Raw genomic sequence first — 19,311 nt, forward strand, 5'->3', positions numbered from 1 at the left:
TTGTTGAGGCGGCCTGACCTGTGGTGGCACAGTGGATAAAGTGTCGACCTGGAAATGCTGAGGTCGCCGGTTCGAAACCCTAGGCTTGCCTGGTCAAGGCACATATGGGAGTTGATGCTTCCTGCTCCTCCCCCTTCTCTCTCTCTCTGTTTCTCTCTCCCTCTCTCTCTCCTTTCTAAAATGAATAAATAAAATTTAAAAAATTAAAAATAAAAAAAAATAAAAGTTAAAAAAAAAAAGATCTCTTTACAAAAAAAAAAAATTTGTTGAGGCATTTATATACACATGTTTTTCTGTCCAGAACATTCTCCTCCACTGCTCTCTCCAAACATTTCTTTTGGTTAATTCCTTCTCATTCTTCCGAGCTCATTCATTCATTCAGCAAATATTTTTTGAGCAATACTATGTGCCAGACGCTGTTCTAGGTCCTTAGGACCCACCAGTGAACAAAGACCCCTTACCCGAACCCTTTCCCCAATCTTGCTCCCCTCCCCCAGCTCTCCACGCCGCCTACACTGCGGCTTGAAGGGCGGGCAGAGCCTAGCTGGGCGCTGATTGGTGGTTTATTCTAAGGGCTAGAGGATGAGCTCATCCGCAGCCAATGGTTGGCTGCACCCGTTCAGAAGCTTGCACCTGGCTGGAGGGCGCAAAGCCCGGGTCCGCCGAGCACGGTTGCCCGCGGGGGTGAAAGGGTCGTGGCGGCGCTGTGACGGAGCGGACTGAGCTCCGGCTCGGGCAGGTATGGTGATTGCCCGGCTTCTCCCCATCCCCTCCCCCAGGTGAGGATGCCCTTTTTTCTCACTCCCCCCGCCCACCTTCCTCCGTCTGACCCCTACGGGGCGGTGCCCCTAGCGTGCATGGGACTTGGGCTGGACGCGCCGCTTTCTGTGTCCAGAAGCGGCCAGGCGGTTCTACCCGGCAGGACCCGGCCAGCCCGGCCCAGCCCAGCAGGGTGGCCCCTGAAACGAGGGCCTGACTCCAGCAACCCAGCCCATCGGCTTTGGCGTTCCTAACACAAGCCTTAAGGCTGCTGGTCCGGGTGGGTTAGATGGACCGACTCCCTCCCTCCACCTCCTGGCCGCATACAGCCAGGGTACAGTTCCCTGCTGGCCTAGAGTTGTGAGTTCCACCCACATCCTCATCCTCTTCTCTCTTCCTTTCTTTACAGAGGCCGACAGGGCCTGTGGTTGGAAGTTCAGGCCCTGCGCCTTCCCAGTGGGGCCTGAGAGCGCAAAGGTGCCCCTTCAGTGAGGGGCAGAGGCAGCTCTGCTAGTCTCTCTCGGAGCCCTTCCCGTTGCAGAAGCCAGTTGGCTACCCCTTTGGCCTCTTGTGTGACACTATTCAGAAAGAAGCCACTGTCCGGTCTTTGGAGGCCACGTGGCTTTCTGGCCCCAGAGCCAGAGCCAGGAGCACAGAGTCATCCGCTCCCTAAGGCTGGGTTGACTGATCCCTCCTTCCTCTAACTGCGTCCCTCCGAATCTGCCTCTCAGTCATTTCATTTGCCCACAGTCTGTGTGTGAGGCCTGGCCTTGTGCCCAGCTCTCTGCAGGGCTCCGTGGGGGGTCCTCACTCCTGACCACACTGACCTCAGCACGAAGGGAAACAAAACCGGTCAGTCCATTCCGTCTGGAGCTGAATCTTGAAGGATAAATGAGATTCCTATAGGAGGAGCAGGGAGGAGAGAACAGACAGGACGAGGGAACAGTGTTAGGAGTGGCCCCTGAGCCCAGGTCCCCTGCCTCAGCCTTAGAGTGTGTGGCCTCCTCATATGTTTACTGTGTGCTAGACACACCAGCTTGCTCTATGCCCCATGAAGGCAGCTCGAATGAGAAATATCTTCAGCTCAACACATAGCAAGTACTCGAGAAATACTTGTTGAACTGAATTTGAGCTGAAGGGAGAAGCCCCAACCAGGTTTTTATTCTGTTACCACCACTTAGGGAAGGTCTGACTCAGTGAAAGGACTTTACCCACATTAGCTTTGACCCTCCAGTTTTTGGAAGTAATGTGTTTGTCTTTGAATATTCAGTGAAGGAAAGCAGGGTGTAGATGAGGTGTTGTTCCCAGCTGGGTCCTCCCTTATGCATCTTTTCTTACCCAGATTGCACCTGCCAGGGTAGCAGCTATGAGCCTGGTGGCCTGTGAGTGCCCGCCTGGGCCTGGCCAGGAGCTTGAACCCTGCTCACGAGCACGGTCCCAGGCCCGTGTGTACCTGGAGCAGATTCGCAACCGGGTGGCTCCGGCAGCGCCTGACATGAACAAGCGCGACTACCTGGTGGATGCAGCCACACAGATTCGGCTGGCCCTGGAGCGGGATGTCAGTGAGGACTATGAGGCAGCCTTCAACCACTACCAGAACGGGGTGGACGTCCTGCTCCGAGGCATGCACGGTGAGTGCTGGGCTGGGCACGGACGGGCTGGTGAGGAAGAGCCAGCTTGGAGCTTGTACCTTTGTCTGCTGATCTGTGTTTGGTGAACAGGGCCTGCAGGGCCTCTTTGAAAGACAGTCATAATAGCTGGTGTTTAGTGAGCAGTTTCTATACGCCAGGCAATGGTCTAAGGGTTTTACCTGTATTAACTCATTTGAGTCTCATGGTAATAGAAGGTACTATGTATGTTGTTGCATGTAGTTCCAAGTACAGGGAGTGCTTGGGTTATGACAGTTTTAACATACAATGTTTCAAATTTATGATACTCCCATACAGTGTTTCAAGTTTATACACTCCCTCCCATAAAAAACCTAAAAAAAATTGAGACGTGTTTTGGCTTATGCTGTTAGCGTTGTACTTACAGACTATTACGTGGGTAAACTATTGAATAGTTTGGTTGCGCCTGCGGAAGAATACACGGTACAGTGCAGTATATTTATGTCCTTTTCCTTTTCCTGTGGCTTAGTTGTGCTTTTGTGTTCTAGATTATGGTATCACAACTGTGTTAGGATAGGTAAGAGACTTAAGCTAGGGTGTGGTTTTGTTTTGTTTTGTATTTTTCAGAGAGAGGGATAGATAGGGACAGACAGACAGGAATGGAGAGAGATGAGAAGCATCAATCATTAGTTTTTCGTTGCAACACCTTAGTTGTTCATTGATTGCTTTCTCATATGTGCCTTGACCGTGGGGCTACAGCAGACGGAGTAACCCTTTGCTCGAGCCAGAGACCTTAGGTCCAAGCTGGTGAGTTTTGCTCAAACCAGATGAGCCCGCGCTCAAACTGGTGACCTCGGGGTCTCGAACCTGGGTCCTCCGCATCCCAGTCCGACGCGCTATCCACTGCACCACCGCCTGGTCAGGCCTAGGGTGTGTTTTGACTTACACCAAAATTTGGGTTACATCACTGTCATGAGAATAGAACTGTGTCATAATCCGAGGACCTCGTATATAGGAACTATTTTTATTTCTATTTTGCAGATGAGGAAACTGAGGCACAGGGCTGCTATATAGCTTCCTTAAGGTTCCGTAATTATCAAGTGGCAAAGCTGAGGTTTGAACAGTTTTGGCATCAGGGGCATTAGGCTTAACCCACACTGCTGCTGGCCCTGGAACTGGGTTGGACCCCTGCCCTCTGGGAGTTTGCTGAGGATGGAGGGAACCTGATCAGTTGATGATGGACAGTTATAGTCTCAGACATGAAGAGCAATGAAGAGGAAGTGAAGGGAGGGAACCTGAGTCCAGGTCAGGCTGGCATACGGGAATTTCTAGGAGTCCAAACTCTAATCTGAGCAGTGGAGAAGGGTCAGCGCAATGTCCAGCTGAAGGTTCGGGCAGTGCTCCAGAGAGAGGTCAGCAAAGGCCTGGCGGTGGGAGGAGGGCCTGCTCAGGGCAGAGGAAGGCATTTCCTAGCTGGGGGAAAGGCCAGCCCTGATGCCAGTTTGAGACCCCCATGGGCCTCGGTGGCTAGGCAGGGGGTAGGAGCTGAGCCCTGCTTCATGCTTCCTGCCCTCCTGCTGGTGAGACCCCTCAACGCCTGGGCTTCAGGCCTGTCGCAGATTCCTTTGTCCTCCAGTCCTGATCCCCACCCTGACCTTTTTCACACTGGGCATCAGAGATGAAGAAGGCATGTTCTCTGGCAGTTTCTGTCTCCTCCTCTGAAAGTGGACATGGAAATCCCCACTCTGTCCCTTCCAGGGTGTGATGGCGGCCGGCCCGCGAGCTGGTGGGTGCCAGCTGTAAAGGACTGTAGGCTGAGGCCGACCACAGCTCCCGGCCTGTCCTGCCCCCCTCCTTCCTCCCCCCACAGCTCCCGGCCTGTCCTGCCCCCCTCCTTCCTCCCCCCACAGCTCCCGGCCTGTCCTGCCCCCCTCCTTCCTCCCCCCACAGCTCCCGGCCTGTCCTGCCCCCCTCCTTCCTCCCCCCACAGCTCCCGGCCTGTCCTGCCCCCCTCCTTCCTCCCCCCACAGCTCCCGGCCTGTCCTGCCCCCCTCCTTCCTCCCCCCCACAGCTCCCGGCCTGTCCTGCCCCCCTCCTTCCTCCCCCCACAGCTCCCGGCCTGTCCTGCCCCCCTCCTTCCTCCCCCCACAGCTCCCGGCCTGTCCTGCCCCCCTCCTTCCTCCCCCCCCCACTGCCTCCCACCCAGGAAGGGGCTCAAGAACAGATGTGGGGGCAGAATCTGCTGACCAGCCTCAGAAGTAGGTCCTCTGTCCTGTGGAGGCAGAGGGCAGGCAAGGGACGCTGGGACCCCAGCCCGGCAAGGCCAGGGTGGGGGGCAGGGTGGGTCCTGGTGAGCCTCTTCCCCTTCCCGCCACAGTCGACCCCAACAAGGAGCGATGCGAGGCTGTGAAGCTGAAGATTACCAAGTATCTACGGCGGGCGGAGGAGATCTTCAACTGCCACCTGCAGAGGACGCTGGGCAGTGGAGCCAGCTCTGGCACGGTGAGAAGACCCCTCCCCAAGGGCCGAGCGCTCTGAGGGGGGAGAGCTGAGTCCTCCCCCCACCACGGGCCAGTGGGCCGTGTCCTCGAACTCTGGGCTGCGGGGTGGGGCCTGTGTTGTGTGTGCCAGGACTGCCCCTCCTCCACCCTCCTTTGGCTTCCTGTCTCTCCCACACCCTTCATAGTTCATTCATTTTCACACTCTTAGTGAATCATTTCCAGTCCCGTCTCACTCCCTCACAGAGTACACACACATCTCCCCACCCTCACACATGGCTCATACGCATGCTCGCACGTGGACACAACCAAGGCCCCCAGATCTGTGTTTGAATGGGACTCTGTGAGTATTTGCAGCAGACACAGGTACCCCCACGTGCACATACCCACAAATGTACACATAGATGTGCACAAATGCTCTCCCCATGCGGCTTTTCCTAACCCAGTGGGCACTCAGAGGGGGTTGAAAATACACGCCCACTTCTCACGCCCACAGGTGTGCACAGACATGCGCACATACCCCTCCCAGGCTCGCTGCATGCTATAAGGTTGCTTGTCCCTGGCCCGCATGCCTTGGTCTTCAGGGCATGTTCCTGAGATCCACATGTCCCCAGGTTATTTCCTCACCCCTGGGAACATCTGCCTCCTAGAGATGGGGCTTTCAAGAAGTGGTTTCTGAAGTCTTAAGGACTCCCTGAGCCTTGAAGAAGGGCTGGGTGGGGGCTGAGTGAAGAGGCCAGTGTGGCAGCCTGAACCAGTGTGCCACCTCCAGTCAGGACCAGCTTCTCTGCTCAGCCTGGTCCACCCCTGGCATCTGCAGGCCCTGCCCACTGCCTGGTGAGAAGCAGTGGCTGGCGGGACTGGGTCCTGAGGCTGTGTGGCCTGTCGCCCAGCTGTGTCCAGTGGCTCCCTATCCCTCCCGACCCGCAGGGTTTCAGCAGCCTGAGGCTCCGGCCCATCCGCACGCTGAGCTCTGCCCTGGAGCAGCTGAGGGGCTGCAGGGTGGTCGGGGTCATCGAGAAGGTGAGTAAGCAGAGCCTGCTGCGTGGCGGGAGATGGTGCGTGCGCTTGGGGGCGACAGGTGGGCAGGGAGAGCGCTATCCTCGTCCTTCGGAGGGGGCTGGGAAGGGGTCAGGAGGTCCAGGGGAGGACAGCAGCTGCGTCCAGTGGCTCCCCATCCCACCCTACTCCAGCACACACCAGTCAGGTCCTAGAAAGGAAACCAGAATCCAAGAGGCAGACAGCCCCTCTCCACAGCCCTCCAGCTCAGACACGGAAAACTGCTTCCTCGGAGACTCAAGACAGAAGCCACAGGAGGAGCTGTGCCCGGGCATCCTGCCAGCACACTGCCTGGCTCACTCCCCCTTCCCAGTCCCCACCCTGCACTCTGCACCCCGGGGCTGCAGCCAAGAGTCCTCTACCGCGCACAGCCAAGATGTTCCTGTGGCGGGAAGAAGATGCTCGTCTCCAGAAACCCTCCCTGCGGAGTGTCCTAACTGGCCCGGGCGTCATCCAGGGCCTGGGCAACTGAGCCCCTTCTCTCCCGGTCCCACCCTTCCGATCCCGTCTGGGACCCTTCCCCTTACGTCAGGGCAAGCAGGAAGGTAGGAACTGACACCCTTACCCATACCTGGGACACTCACTAGAGTGGAGGAATCGGGATGGATAGTTTGGGTCAAATGAGATTGGAGCTGTCAACGTAAAAAACATCCAAACCTGTAAAAATGTTTGAATTTATCTGATCCAAACTGATGACAGTTCCCGGGAAGCCAAATTTCAACAGATTGAGAAAATGCTCCTGAAAATGGCGGTTTCACCACTTATTTTATACGTCAGAATCCAAGGGGAGGATGTAAGCGGGTTACATAACAGTCACTGGTGGCAGGTGAAGGGAGCGGGAGAAAGCGGGAGGGGAGGTCTCCGAGACTGGACGGAACGGACAGCAGAGAGACACAGACCCCTTTCGCAGTGGAGGGTCCAGGAAGTGAACGCCGACAGTTACAGGACGTGGAGTTGGTGTGTGGGGAACAAGGCGACAGTGAGGGGTTCCGTGGTCTCGTGCTCTGCTAGGAGCTTGTGCCCTGAGGGGTCTGAAAAAGGAGATTACTTTGACATTTCAAAGGTATGTTATCTTTTTGTAGATGCAAGAAGACATAGGCTCACTTAGGTAAAGGCTGACCTTTGTCAGGGAAGCTATAGGCCTAGGACGTGACTACTGCCGTGGCCCACTTCCAGTCAGGAATTTGTGTTCAGACCATCCTATGCGGTTACTTTCCGTCTCTGAGCTTGTAAGGCCCGCTGTGCAGGCCTCTCCAGAGCTTGTTCGGTTTAGTGTGTGGCCCCTTTTTTGTTCACAGAGCCAATTTTTGATGCCCTCTGCCTCAACCGAGGGCTACCTGAGAGTCACTAAGGCAGTTCTTAGTAAGAGAGGAAGGGAGAGAGAGAGAGAAAGACAGGAACATCAAGCTGCTTCTGTATGCACCCTGACTGGGGATCGAACCGACAACCCCCATGCTTCCGGACAATGCTCTCTAACTGAACTATCTGGCAAGGACAGCACTTCTTTCTCAAACTGGCTGTTTATCAGAATCACTCGGGGAGCTTCCTAAAAATATAGAGGCCTGGGCTCCACCCCAGACCTTTTGAATTTCTAGGGTTGAGCCAGGAATCTGGAATTCCAACACTTATGGGGGGTTTTGATGGATCTGGAGGCCGCAGAGAAAAGGAGGCCAGCGCACACTTCCCCACACGCCGGGGGATGAAGTGCTGTCTGGACTGAGCACAGCATAGCAAGGGCAAGTCCCTTCACCTCTCTGAGCACTGGTTTCCTCGCCTGTCAGTGGGGTGAGAAGCCTCCCCCATGGGGCGATGTGGGAACTAAAATAATTTTTGGGAAAGGCCTGGCACATCCGAAAACATTGGATGCATGTTCAATGGCTCTAAATGCTGGTGACAAAGGCAGTCGGGAGGCATACGGCTTCCCATCCCCCGTCCTGCTCCAGCTGCTACTCCCAGGTCCCTGGACCGGGCCCCAGTCTGTCAGCAGGGCCCAGCCAGCTTCCATCTGTGAGTCCTGCCCTCCCACCGACTAGTCTGTGTGGCTTGGACGTGACTGCCACCGGCATTTTGCCACGTGGGATCCCACTGAACCAAGAGCGTTGTGGCGAGAGGAGTTCCAGGTGAAATGTTTGGGAAATCAAGCTCCACAATTTTGTCTTTTAAATTATAGGAGTTTTTGGAGCTTTTAAAATGCAAATATACACCTTGGGTTTCCCAGAGAGAGGTCTATGAGAACACTCCCCGAATTTGTTTAACCACAGGACACACGTGCGCAAAGCATTCTCAGAAGCCAGTATTTGGAGTCCTGTCCTTATAAAAGCAGCCGTTCTGTCTTGGGGTTGCCCTTCTTTCTCTTCATTACCCTTTCCTGGGCACTCGTCTCACCTACTCCACCTTCCTCCTGAGATCCTGCTTCCTTTCCCTGCATCATTCCTGAGCCAGGAACACGAACTCCCCCAAATTAGGAGAGGTGTTAGCGACACTGGGCCCAACTCCTGGCGTACAGGCCTGCATGTGCTGTCACAGTGTCCCATTCCACGGCTCTGCCCAGGCAGATCCAGGGGGGAGTGCAGTGGCAGTGCCAGCAGCGGCACAGGGCCAGGGAGGGGTAAAGGGCTGGCTCAGCAAGCCTCAAGTTCCCCCTGAGATGCCCGGTTGTCAGGAGTAACCAGGCTGGGGAGAGGGTCTTAGGGGCAGAAGAGGTCCTGGAAGGCAGAGTGGGTAGCAGGGAACAGAGGTGGGTATGTCAGGGCTAACAAGGTGGGCCGTTGGCCAGAACATCCAGGGATCTGCCCTCGGTGTGTGAGGGCCTAGGAGCCTCGGCCAGGAGCCAGGCTCTGAGTCAAGGATGGGGAGGAGAAAGGTCGTCCAAGTCCTTATTTCTTTTTTTTTTTTTAAGGTTTTATTTATTCATTTGAGAGAGGGGAGAGAGAGAGAGAGAAGGGAGACACAAGGGGGGAGGAGCAGGAAGCATCAACTCCCATATGTACCTTGACTGTGTAAGCCCAGGGTTTTGAACCTGAGACCTCAGCTTTCCAGATCGATGCTCGATCCACTGCACCACCACAGGTCAGGCCCAAGTCCTTATTTCTTTGGCTTGAACACAGGGGTGTTTTTTATTTTAGTTATCATCATTTAAAAGTTGGCAGGTTTCATACGGAAGTCCACATACCCTGCTTCTCCTGCCAGATCCGGCCCACGCTCCCTGGAAGCGGCAGGGGTGGAGGAGCAGCCCTGGGTTTGCTCCTGTCCCGCCCTGCCCACTTGGCTCACAGGTGCAGCCCCTGTGGACCTTGGATTCTCCAAACTGGCTTGGAACTTTTGGGTTTATTTGCTCCATGTGTTATACCTCCTAGGGTTTTTGATACTTTGCGCCTTTTAAGCAAAGGGTGAATATGTTTAACCTAAGCTTTAATTGTCCTTATTTCCCAGGAACTCAGTGGGTTTCCTTAAAAAAATTTTTTTTCCCCTTTTTAAAAAGGTGAGAGCAGACACCCATAGAGAGAGAGTGTGTGTCTCCCATAGCAGTGAGCAAAAGAGAAAGGGGATTTTTTTGATTGCTTGGTTTAATGGGAAAATGCCCTCTCTGCTACCCTTATGAGACATCATGAAAACAAAATTTAAAACAAACAAAAAATTCCCCACTATCTGACTCAACTCCGAGGTAATCACTGCCAATGTTCTGGTCAAATTATTTCTAGAAAGGTAGGTTTTAACATACATCCATACATACATAGTTTAACTCACTTGTTTCAATATACTGATTAAATTTTATTTCTCACTTCCCCAACCTTCTCTGCTGGTCTCTGGACTCTGTCAATGATAGGACCTTCGCCCAGGACAAAGTGGTAGGGAATCCCACTTGGCAAGGGGCAGTGGGGAATTATCTGGGTGTCCATACTTGTGGGAAAGTCTGTTCTCTTCAATGATCCCAGAATTTTCTTTTTCCAACTTTGTCGAGTTGGTTAAGGAGCTGGGGCCAGGCTGGGTTCAGGCTCTGGCTGTTGGAGGAGAGCCCTCTGGTGGTCAGAAGGAACGGCTCCCTCACGCCTGCTCAGGAAGGGCCCCGGAAAGGGCTCCGGTGCTCACCTGGTGCACTGAGGCCCCGTGGGGAAGGCACACGCCGACGGCAGCTGGTTGTGCCCCCAGTTGCAGTTAGTCTCCAGGGCTCCAGGCTCAGCCTGCCTGGATTCAAACCCAGGCTCTACCCCTTTTTAGGAGTGGGCCACATAACCTCTCTGAACCTCAATTTCTTCATTGATAAAATGGGTCTCCAACAAGACTCACCTAGTAGGGCCTTGGGACTAAAATAATCTCTATAAAGCATTTTGCTCAGAGTAAGTGCTCTCTAGGCAGTGTGGGGTTTAATAATAGTGATACTGTATTTAACCATGTATAAGATGCACCCTTTTTTGAAATATTTGGGGTCTAAAAACTGGGTGTGTCTTAGATAGTGGTTGTAGATTTTTTAATTTGCATTTCCTGCTTTTTTGACAGTGATGAGGAGTTGTATGAATTTTATGATGAATAAAACGAGTTTAATTACATTATGAAATACATTTCTTTCCCCAAATTTTGGATCCCAAAATTAAGGTGCGTCTTATGCATGGGAGGATACGGTAATAATCATTACAGATAGTGAGGATGTGTTCTGTGGCCAGCACAAGTTGCTGCTCTGCTTGAGTTGTCTGCTTTAATAGAATCCTGATGACCCCCAGATGGGGGTCGCTGCTAGGACCCACCTTGCAGATGAAAGGGAAGTGAGACAATTATAACTACTCTTTGAAAGATGAGAGAATCAGTTCACTTGCCTAAGGTCTAAGCCCAGCCCCAATCTTAGGCTATAGGCTTCATCATGCCCAGCGGCCTGGCCGGAGGGCGGGGCTCCCACCCAGCACCACAGGAGTGTCTGTAGGGCAGGCTGACCACCAGGGAGTCACAACACTGCCACGTGGTCTAGTCCCACGTGCCCCTCATCTGGGCCGAGTTTTCTGGTTTCCTGCCCCAACGTGTTCGTCATGCCCTCTCCTGAAGCTGAGGCCCACCCCTGCCCACGACGAGATGACTCAGGTACCCAACTCCATACAAGGCCCGTCCCAGCGACTGGCAGGACGTTGCCTCTAACCAAAACCAACAGGAGTGGGCTGGTCTCCAAAGGCGGCCTTCAGAGAGAACGATGATTTAAAAGAAGGACACTCCAAGCGCAGGGCCTTGGGGCCTGCCTGGCCCGGGGTGGCCTGGGGCCACACTCAGAGGCTCAGCTTCTTCCCCTGTAAAATAAAAGGTCAGAGAAGGTAACTGGCTCTGAGGTCATTTCCATTCATGACACCCTCAGACCCTGCAGGGTGAACCAGTCTGCATGCACATGCAGAGCGCCTACAACATTCCCGTGCTGTGCAGGGCTCTGGAAATAGAGCCAGACAGTATGGTTCCTGCCCTCTGGAGCTCACAGTGCAGTGGGGAGACAGGAAATTAGACACCGTGTGATAAGTTCCTCCTGAGAGTGAGCCTGGAGAGGACTGGAGACAGATTAGGGACTCCAGCCCAAACTGAGGGTTGGGAAGGCTTCCTGGAGGAGGTGGCACATGAGCTAATACCAGCAGGTCTAAAAAGGGTGGGTGGGTAAGTAGGACAGTATTGATGTTAGTTTGGGGGCCTGCCCTCCCTGCCCTGCTCCTGGAGTGAATCGGCCTCAGTGGAGGACCGGGGGGTCCGGAGCTCAGGCAGTGGAGCCCGGGCACTAGCATGTGCCTTGACCAGTACCTTCTAACCCCTGGCAGGTGCAGCTGGTCCAGGACGCAGCGACTGGAGGGACCTTCGTGGTGAAGGCAGGTGCCGCCCAGCCCCCTGCCACTCTGCATTCCCCTTGGGACTTTTCTCAGAGCTCTGGAGAACTCCCTACCCAGAACCTGTATCTGAAGCTCATGCCCCTTCCAAATCCAAAAGCCACTTGTCCTGTCCTTGAGCCTCCCAAACGCACACGCACTGATACTGCCCCCTCCAGGCCCGGAAGGTGGAGGACCTGGATGCCGTGGGGGAGGCAAGAGGTAGAACTGGGGGAGGCAGTGCTCCTCAGGGTGGCTCCCCCCTTCGTCCGGTTGCCCCTGAGGCTGGGGCTCTGGTGTCCCCGAGCAGAGCAGCCTCTGGCCTGTCCCCAGCTCATCAGCCTGCCCTGCCCGCTCCCCAGAGCCTGTCCAGGTGTCACGCGGCAAGCCGGGAACGGCTGACCGTCATCCCGCATGGCGTCCCCTACATGACCAAGCTCCTGCGGTACTTTGTGAGTGAGGACTCCATCTTCCTCCACCTGGAATATGTGCAAGGTGAGGGGGGCTTTGGAATGTCCTCTTTCATCTCCTTTAAAATGACAAAACCTGGGGAGGGAGGTGACTTGCACCAGATGTGCAGCACAGACCAGGGGACTCGGGCTTCTTGGAGCATGACGGCAGGGTCATGCTGTTGCTGAGGGGGCTCAGGACGTCCTGGGGAGGATGCTCATATCCTGGGCTGGTAAGAGGGCATTTATGCAGATGTCTCTGATGTCACTGTATCCTCAGGTTTGGGCTCTTCTCATTTTTCTAGTCTTTGCCCATCCCTCGGAGTGGCCACGTGGGATGGTGGTTCTGACACTGTAAGGACAGGAACTGGGTCATGTAGCAGATATATTTTTTTAATTTTTTATTTTTTACAGAGACAGAGAGAGAGTCAGAGAGAGGGATAGATAGGAACAGATAGGAACAAAGAGAGATGAGAAGCATCAATCATCAGTTTTTCTTTGTGACACCTTAATTGTTCATTGATTGCTTTCTCATATGTGTCTTGACCGTGGTCCTTCAACAGACCAAGTAACCCCTTGCTCAAGCCAGAAACCTTGGGTCCAAGCTGGTGAGCTTTGCTCAAACCAGATGAGCCCGCGCTCAAGCTGGCGACCTTGGGGTCTCGAACCTGGGTCCTCCGCATTCCAGTCCAACGCTCTATTCACTGCGCCACCGCCTGGTCAGGCTAGCAGATATTTATTGATCACCTGTTATGGTGATGAGCTTTTTTTTTTTTTTTTTTTTTTGTATTTTTCTGAAGCTGGAAACGGGGAGGCAGTCAGACAGACTCCTGTTTGCGCCCGACTGGGATCCACCTGGCATGCCCACCAGGGGGTGATGCTCTGCCCATCTGGGGCATTGCTCCGTTGCTACCAGAGCCATTCTAGCGCCTGAGGCAGAGGCCATGGAGCCATCCTCAGCGCCCAGGCCAACTTTGCTCCAGTGGAGCCCTGGCTGTGGGAGGGGAAGAGAGAGAGAGAGGAGGAGAGGGGGAGGGGTGGAGAAGCAGATGGGCGCTTCTCCTGTGTGCCCTGGCCAGGAATCGAACCCGAGACTCCTGCACGCCAGGCCGATGCTCTACCACTGAGCCAACTGGCCAGGGCCTGATGAGCTTTTTATTAATGAGGTACATATCCTTGGTCATGACACAGAGTCATCACAGTCCATGCCTGGCCTTGTTTGTTTACTTAAATTTCATTATACTATTCTCCCTCCAACAAAATTTTAAAGATACATGTATAAATATATTGAACACTGGTAAAACCACACCCAAACCAAGTACATTAATAATGATTTACATCTCCTTAGGAGTTAAGTACCTATTTTGTGCCAGGTTGGGAACCGGAATCCTCTTTAGGTGAGCTAGGAGAGGTCGTCATTCTAGGTTAAGCCTCAGGGAGGGGGAGCAGAGGTGAGGTCCTGGAAGGTAGAGGGTCCATGCCCAAGGCAGAGGGTCAGCAGGAGTGGGCCAGGGACCTGTGTCCACGATCTTCTTCTCCCCTGTCCCATGCTCGCCACTCCCCCTGCATGGCCCAGGAGGCACGCTCTGGTCCCACCTGCTCTCCCAGGCACGCCCCCAGCAGTCTGGGCTCCAGTACGGCTCCAGCCTGGAGCAGATGAAGGCTCAGCTCAACTCTCACCTCAGCCTCCGGACCCCAAGGCTGCCACCCTCGAGTCACACCCGTCTGCAAGACAGAGTCCCCCAGGAGCCTCCTTGGACATGTGGGAGCCTTCCCCCAGCTGGGGAGGCCCCATCCCTCAGACCCCAGAGAGAGGCTGAAAGTGAACCCTCAGCCAGGACCAGCACTTCCTGCTCCTCGGACCTTCCAAAGGCCCCAAGTGGCCGCGTGCACCTCCAATCCTGGCGAAGACCTGGCCAGAACTCAGACACGGGGTCCCCTTGGGGGCTGTCTTGGGTTCGCGAGGGCGCCGGCCGGGTGCTGGGGGGCTGTGGCCGCGGCAGAGGTCAGAGCCGGCCCTCAGTGGACAAAGCCAGCCTGGGAGCTGGCGGGGGCGCCTGGTGTGTGAGGGAAGAGCAGGCCAAGCAGTGGGCAGCGGAGCTGCTGGTGGCACTGGAGGCGCTGCACGAGCAGGGGGTGCTGTGCCGGGACCTCAGCCCCCGGAACCTGCTCCTGGACCAGGCAGGTAGGTGCCCAGGCCTGGGGGGAGGGGAGCAGGCTGCCCTCCTCGACCCCGCCCATTGGGTGGGGGCCCCAAAGCCAAGGGAATGGCAGAGGTTAGCCGATTCTTCCTCTCCCTCCCCCAGCCTTCCCACACAGGACTCTGCAGAGTAACCAGGGTCGAGTCTGGGAAACAAGCCCCTTTGCCCCCGTGGGTCCCGGGCAGCAGCTCCTGTGAATACCCAGTTGCCTCTGGGCCTCAGGGCTCCAGGCCCGGAGGGGGCCTGCTTAGCAAGGCCAATGGCTCCTGCCTGGTGCCTGTTGGGGGAAGTCCTGGAGTCCCCTCCCTCGTGCCAGCAGTTCAACAAACACTAACCACAATTTTTGTCCCATTCAATCCCCCCGGCAATTGGACATATTGGACGAGAAGGCCACATCCGGCTCACCTATTTCGGCCAGTGGTCCGAGGTGGAGCCCCAGTGCTGCAGGGAGGCTCTGGACAACCTCTATAGTGCCCCAGGCAAGAAGGGCAGAGCCGGCGGAGACCTTGGGTGCCTGTGTGTGGGTTGAGCTGGAGGTGGGGTTGAGGAGGTGAGGTTGAGGGGACAGAGGAGATGGGCTGGTCCCAGTCGGATGAGTAGAGGGGAGACCTGCCTTTGGTAAGATTGGGACATTTGTGTTCTTGCTCCCACAGAGGTGGGCGGGATTTCTGAGCTGACTGAAGCCTGTGACTGGTGGAGCTTTGGCTCTCTACTGTATGAACTGCTCACTGGAACGGTGAGTAGCTGGGCAGGGGCCGGGCCCTGCTGGGTGTCACTGAGTGCAGGGTGGCCCGCGCTTAGTCCAGCCAGCTGGTCGGGCTGAGGCTGCCGGGGTCTCCAAAACCTGGCCATGGGCCAGCACAGCTGCCCCTCCCCAGCTGACCGCCTCAGGCCCAGAGACATGGGGCCCCTCCCACCCTGGCCACGGACACACTTAGTCCCCCAGCCTACTCGTGGCTGTTGCCAGTGAGAATGTCAGCGTCCTTGCACGAGAGCAGAGTCAGGATGGTCAGCGGAGGTTTCTGGAAGGGGGTGCCTGGGCCGGGGTCTGGAGGAAGGCTCCTGAAAGGTACCTGGCCATTCCCTCAGCCTCTTCTCCCCCTACTCCACCCCCCGCCCCCCGCCTTCTGGGCTATAACCCCCAGCCTTTGGCTGAAGAACAGGAGAGAGGGCCTTCTTGGTCCAGGCCAGCAGCTGTCCTGTCCAGCCTGGGTTAGCCAAGAGCTCGGTTTCCCTGCCAATACCCTTGCTTAGGATGGTGACCTCTGGCCTCTGTCCACCCACCGATGAGCTCAGCATTGCACCTGTGCCTCGTGAGGTCTGACAACCAGGGAAAGGCCAAACTGCCTTTAAGCAGGAAATGGCCAGAGCGGATGCAGTGTGACCTGAAGTCCAAATCTGACCAGTCCAGCATGGCCCCCTGCTGCTTTTGTCCCATAGCCCAGGCTGCCAATATCCCCCAGAGTGGCTCTCTCCTCTGTCTCCCACGGCCCCTAGCCTGCGGCTTCTGGCCCTCCTCCTGGTTGCTTCTTGCAGCTCATCTTAACCTCCAGACAGACCTCTCTGCTGGCCAAAGCTGCGCCCTTCTGGAGCGTAGAGAAGCCTGCCTTCCTTCTTCACCACAGCCTAGCCTGGGCCCTGGCGTGGAATGCCCTGGCCCGCTGCCCAGTGACTGGCCCATGGAGGGTCTTTTTTCTGTAAGGAGACAAGTTGCAATACTCTTCCCAAAGTGCCTGCCCTGACTGCAACCCAAGATCAGTGCTTCTAGTGAGAGGGACCTGGGTTCAAACCCCAAACTCAGCATCAGTCCCTTAACCTCTCAGCCTGCTTTATCTTTAAACGCAATACTTCTGTTGTGGAAGTGTGGAGAGGGGCTGTCGGGCACTCAGCGCAGATGGGCATACGGTAGTGCCGAAGTTTCTAGAAGGCAACGATCTGTGTAGTCATCCACATCCCCACGGAATGTGACACAGGGAAAAATAAAACCCTGGCGGGCTTCCCTGGGCTTGGCTCCTCAGGGGCCCCTCCCTGTGTCTTCCCAGGCATTGTCCCAGAGCCACCCTTCAGGGATCCAGCCCCACACCCAGCTCCAGCTGCCCGCGTGGCTGAGCCGTCCGGCGGCCTCCCTGCTGACTGAGGTGAGGTCAGCCAGCCTAGAAGAGGTGGCGCCTTGGCCTGAGGTGGGCTCCGGGAGGGCAGAGCCCTGTGCGTGACAGGCAGGCTGCTACTAGATGGCTGATGTGGGGGCAGGAGGTTACACATTTCTGTATGTTGGTGGCCAAACACCAGTGTTCCCCAGGGTAAAGCCAGGGGTTCTAGGGGCCAGACTGGCAGGGAGTGAACACCAGGGTCATGGTGATGAGTCCCTGGAGGTCAGCCCATGCTCAGCAGTCGGCCTGGAAGGCCCTCCAAGCGTTGACTGGGCCTTTCTCCGCAGCTACTGCAGTTTGATCCCAGCCGGCGCCTGGGCACTGGAGAAGGCGGCGTCAACAGACTCAAGTCCCACCCCTTTTTCAGTACAGTCCAGTGGAGCAAACTGGTGGGGTAAGGGGGTGGAGTGGGCGATGGAAGCAGCTGGACTGACCTGGACCTCCTCTCTCTGCCCATCGCCCAGAGCTGGCCCCTCTGCTCAGTGGCCCGCAGCAAAGAATGCAAGGCCGCTGCCTTTCCTGCTCTGCGCCTCAGAATAATCATCGCCACTGCCCGGGAGGGGCCAAGGGGGCTCCCGGGCAGCTCTGGGAGAAACCCTTTCTAGGCACTGCTGAGGGGGAGGGATAGGACAGCTCAGACCCCTCCACCCATCCGTCCTCCACCCATCAGTCAGCAGACCTGCTGAGTGCACACCCTGAGCCTTGGATGCAGACCTGTGTGGTTAAAGGGTGCCTTCTGTCACGCGAGCTCTGAACTACTGACCACCTGCTGAGCCGACCTTCAGGTTCTGTGACTCGCTACCTGCCACGTTGTGCCCCACTTGGGATGTCTCTGGAGACTTACCTCAGGATACAGGTTCACTGCTGAGTGGACTCAAACCAGGGCTGCCCTGGCTGGTATCTTAGCCGTGTAACTAGTGGGCCTCTTCTATCAGAGGCTACTCCTGCAGGGGTGGGGAGGCTGGGGAAGAGGGAAGATGTCTGTAGTGGGTATGGAGTGTGGCGGGGCACATGGTGGTCCACTCCCCGCCCCACCATACCCCCATCTTGTCATTTCAGACTCTGAAGAGCAAAAGGAAGAGAGGGAAGGAAAATAAGGATCAGGAATGAGGAGAGGGAGGAATGCCAATTAGAGCAAGGTTGGAAGCAGAATAAAGAGCTCCCTGGCCAGCTAGCCCAGTGGGTGGAGGGGAAGGGGAGCCTATCCCCCCCACCCCGGGCCTGAGAGGAGACCACGGTTCAGCCTCCAGGCTGAAGCTGCTAAGACAAGTTGAACCCATTAGGATTCCCTTGTCTGGCTTTCATCCTATTTACCATTTTGCATTTTACTCAATTCACTGCCTACTGTGACTTCACCCCCTTTTGAAATGAATCACAAAACACACACAATGATTACCCAAGCTTTTGGCCAGAAACAAAATGTTTCGGGTCTCTGAAGAGCTGGGGTAAGTAGTTAGCCCCAAAGACAAACCCCTTGGGTTTGGGGGTCTTTTTCCTCCCAGGACTCACCCTGTCACAGGGATGTGGAACCTAAGAAACCAGACCAACTCCTTGCCTCTAGTGTGTCTGCAACACCACTAGGTGGCGCCTCTGACACTATCTCAGTCTGACTGGATGAAGGGGTCGGGAGGGGGGAACTGTGTTGTGAAGGTGACTGGGGTAAGAGGACATGGGGAGGCATAGCCTGGTATGGTCCTGGTTTCTCGGGGGATTGCACATCCCCCTTAGCCTAATAAAGCCTGATGTTGCCTATATTGTTCTTGCCTCATTAATGCAATGAGAGCCACCTGCCGGGAGGGGAAATTGGAAGGCTCCCCCAGAGAAGCTCATGATAGTCAGTAGTGAGCTCGGAGTCCAGGAGTAGGAAGCAGGGCTGGTGGTGGGCATGGCATGTCAGCCTGTGTTCTGCAGAACAGCTTTGAGCCCAAGGGGAAGTGATGGCATGTAGAGGTCACTGGGTTCTGGGAAATAAAAGGATGTCTTGAAAGAGGGTCCTGATGCCTGGGGGGGAATAGTTTGATCCTAACAGTGACCCCTTGATACAGAAGGTGGCTCCTGTTCAAAGAAGTTAACAGCAGGACCTGGTCAGAGCCAGTGGAGCCTAATCTTGTCTGTGTCCCTTTTGCTACACTCCTTAAGGCAGGGCAGGCCACCTCCAACCACTGCTGCATCAAGTATGAGTTGTTCTGGAACTTCTGGGCCTCACCATGCAATAAACACTGTGCATGTACTTTGCTAAGCTCTGAGTTCTGTGGTCCCAGCCCTTAATGAGGTTTACAGTCTATCTCCTTTTGATAAAATAGGGATAATACCACCCTTGTAGGTTTATTAATTAAAGCACCTGGCATAGCATCATGTCCTGGACCTAACAAAATTCTAATTCCTTTCATTGAACCCAATTTTTTTTTCCTACCTCCTAACTTTAGATCTTCCCTCTGGGAGCCACTTTGCTCCTGTGACAGACCTTCATACAGAGATGGCAAGATCAGCAGGCAGGGACTGTGTGGCAAGACCAGGCTGTATGTAAGTCTGGAAGCCATCACGCCTGTCACCTGGAGTCAGTCTAGGTCAGCGCCCAACTGTCCACCCTTCCGCACAGGCCACTGCTCCTGGGAGCTCATCTGTCCTCATCTGTTCTTATTGACCTTGAGCATCTTGGTACTCATGTGGCAATCAATTCCAAAATGTGAAAATTTAAGTGTTGTCCCACGTCTCCCCAATCCATCCCAGAAATAGAGCAAGCCCCCCAAAAATGCAAGTGTG

General features: G+C 55.3%; 1 protein-coding gene across 5 annotated transcripts; it reads left to right on the forward strand.

Annotated features, from left to right (window-relative positions):
- Positions 1–666: 666 nt before the first annotated feature.
- On the forward strand, positions 667–18,191 carry RPS6KL1 (ribosomal protein S6 kinase like 1). 5 transcript variants are annotated; one of them, XM_066343480.1, is made up of 11 exons: positions 667–779; positions 2,102–2,390; positions 4,744–4,868; positions 5,795–5,887; positions 11,704–11,751; positions 12,111–12,243; positions 13,774–14,382; positions 14,785–14,877; positions 15,052–15,134; positions 16,441–16,536; positions 17,013–18,191. In XM_066343480.1, the coding sequence occupies exons 2-11, from the start codon at positions 2,126–2,128 to the stop codon at positions 17,151–17,153; spliced, it is 1,686 nt and encodes a 561-aa protein (XP_066199577.1). In that variant the 5' UTR covers positions 667–779; positions 2,102–2,125; the 3' UTR covers positions 17,154–18,191. The 5 variants fall into 5 exon arrangements, with proteins under 5 accessions (XP_066199577.1, XP_066199578.1, XP_066199579.1 ...); XM_066343481.1 differs by having other exon boundaries at positions 14,788–14,877; XM_066343482.1 differs by having other exon boundaries at positions 16,836–17,090.
- The last annotated feature ends 1,120 nt before the right edge of the window (positions 18,192–19,311 follow it).

The sequence above is a fragment of the Saccopteryx leptura genome, chromosome 6, assembly GCF_036850995.1.
Source record: "Saccopteryx leptura isolate mSacLep1 chromosome 6, mSacLep1_pri_phased_curated, whole genome shotgun sequence".
Lineage (NCBI taxonomy): Eukaryota > Metazoa > Chordata > Mammalia > Chiroptera > Emballonuridae > Saccopteryx > Saccopteryx leptura.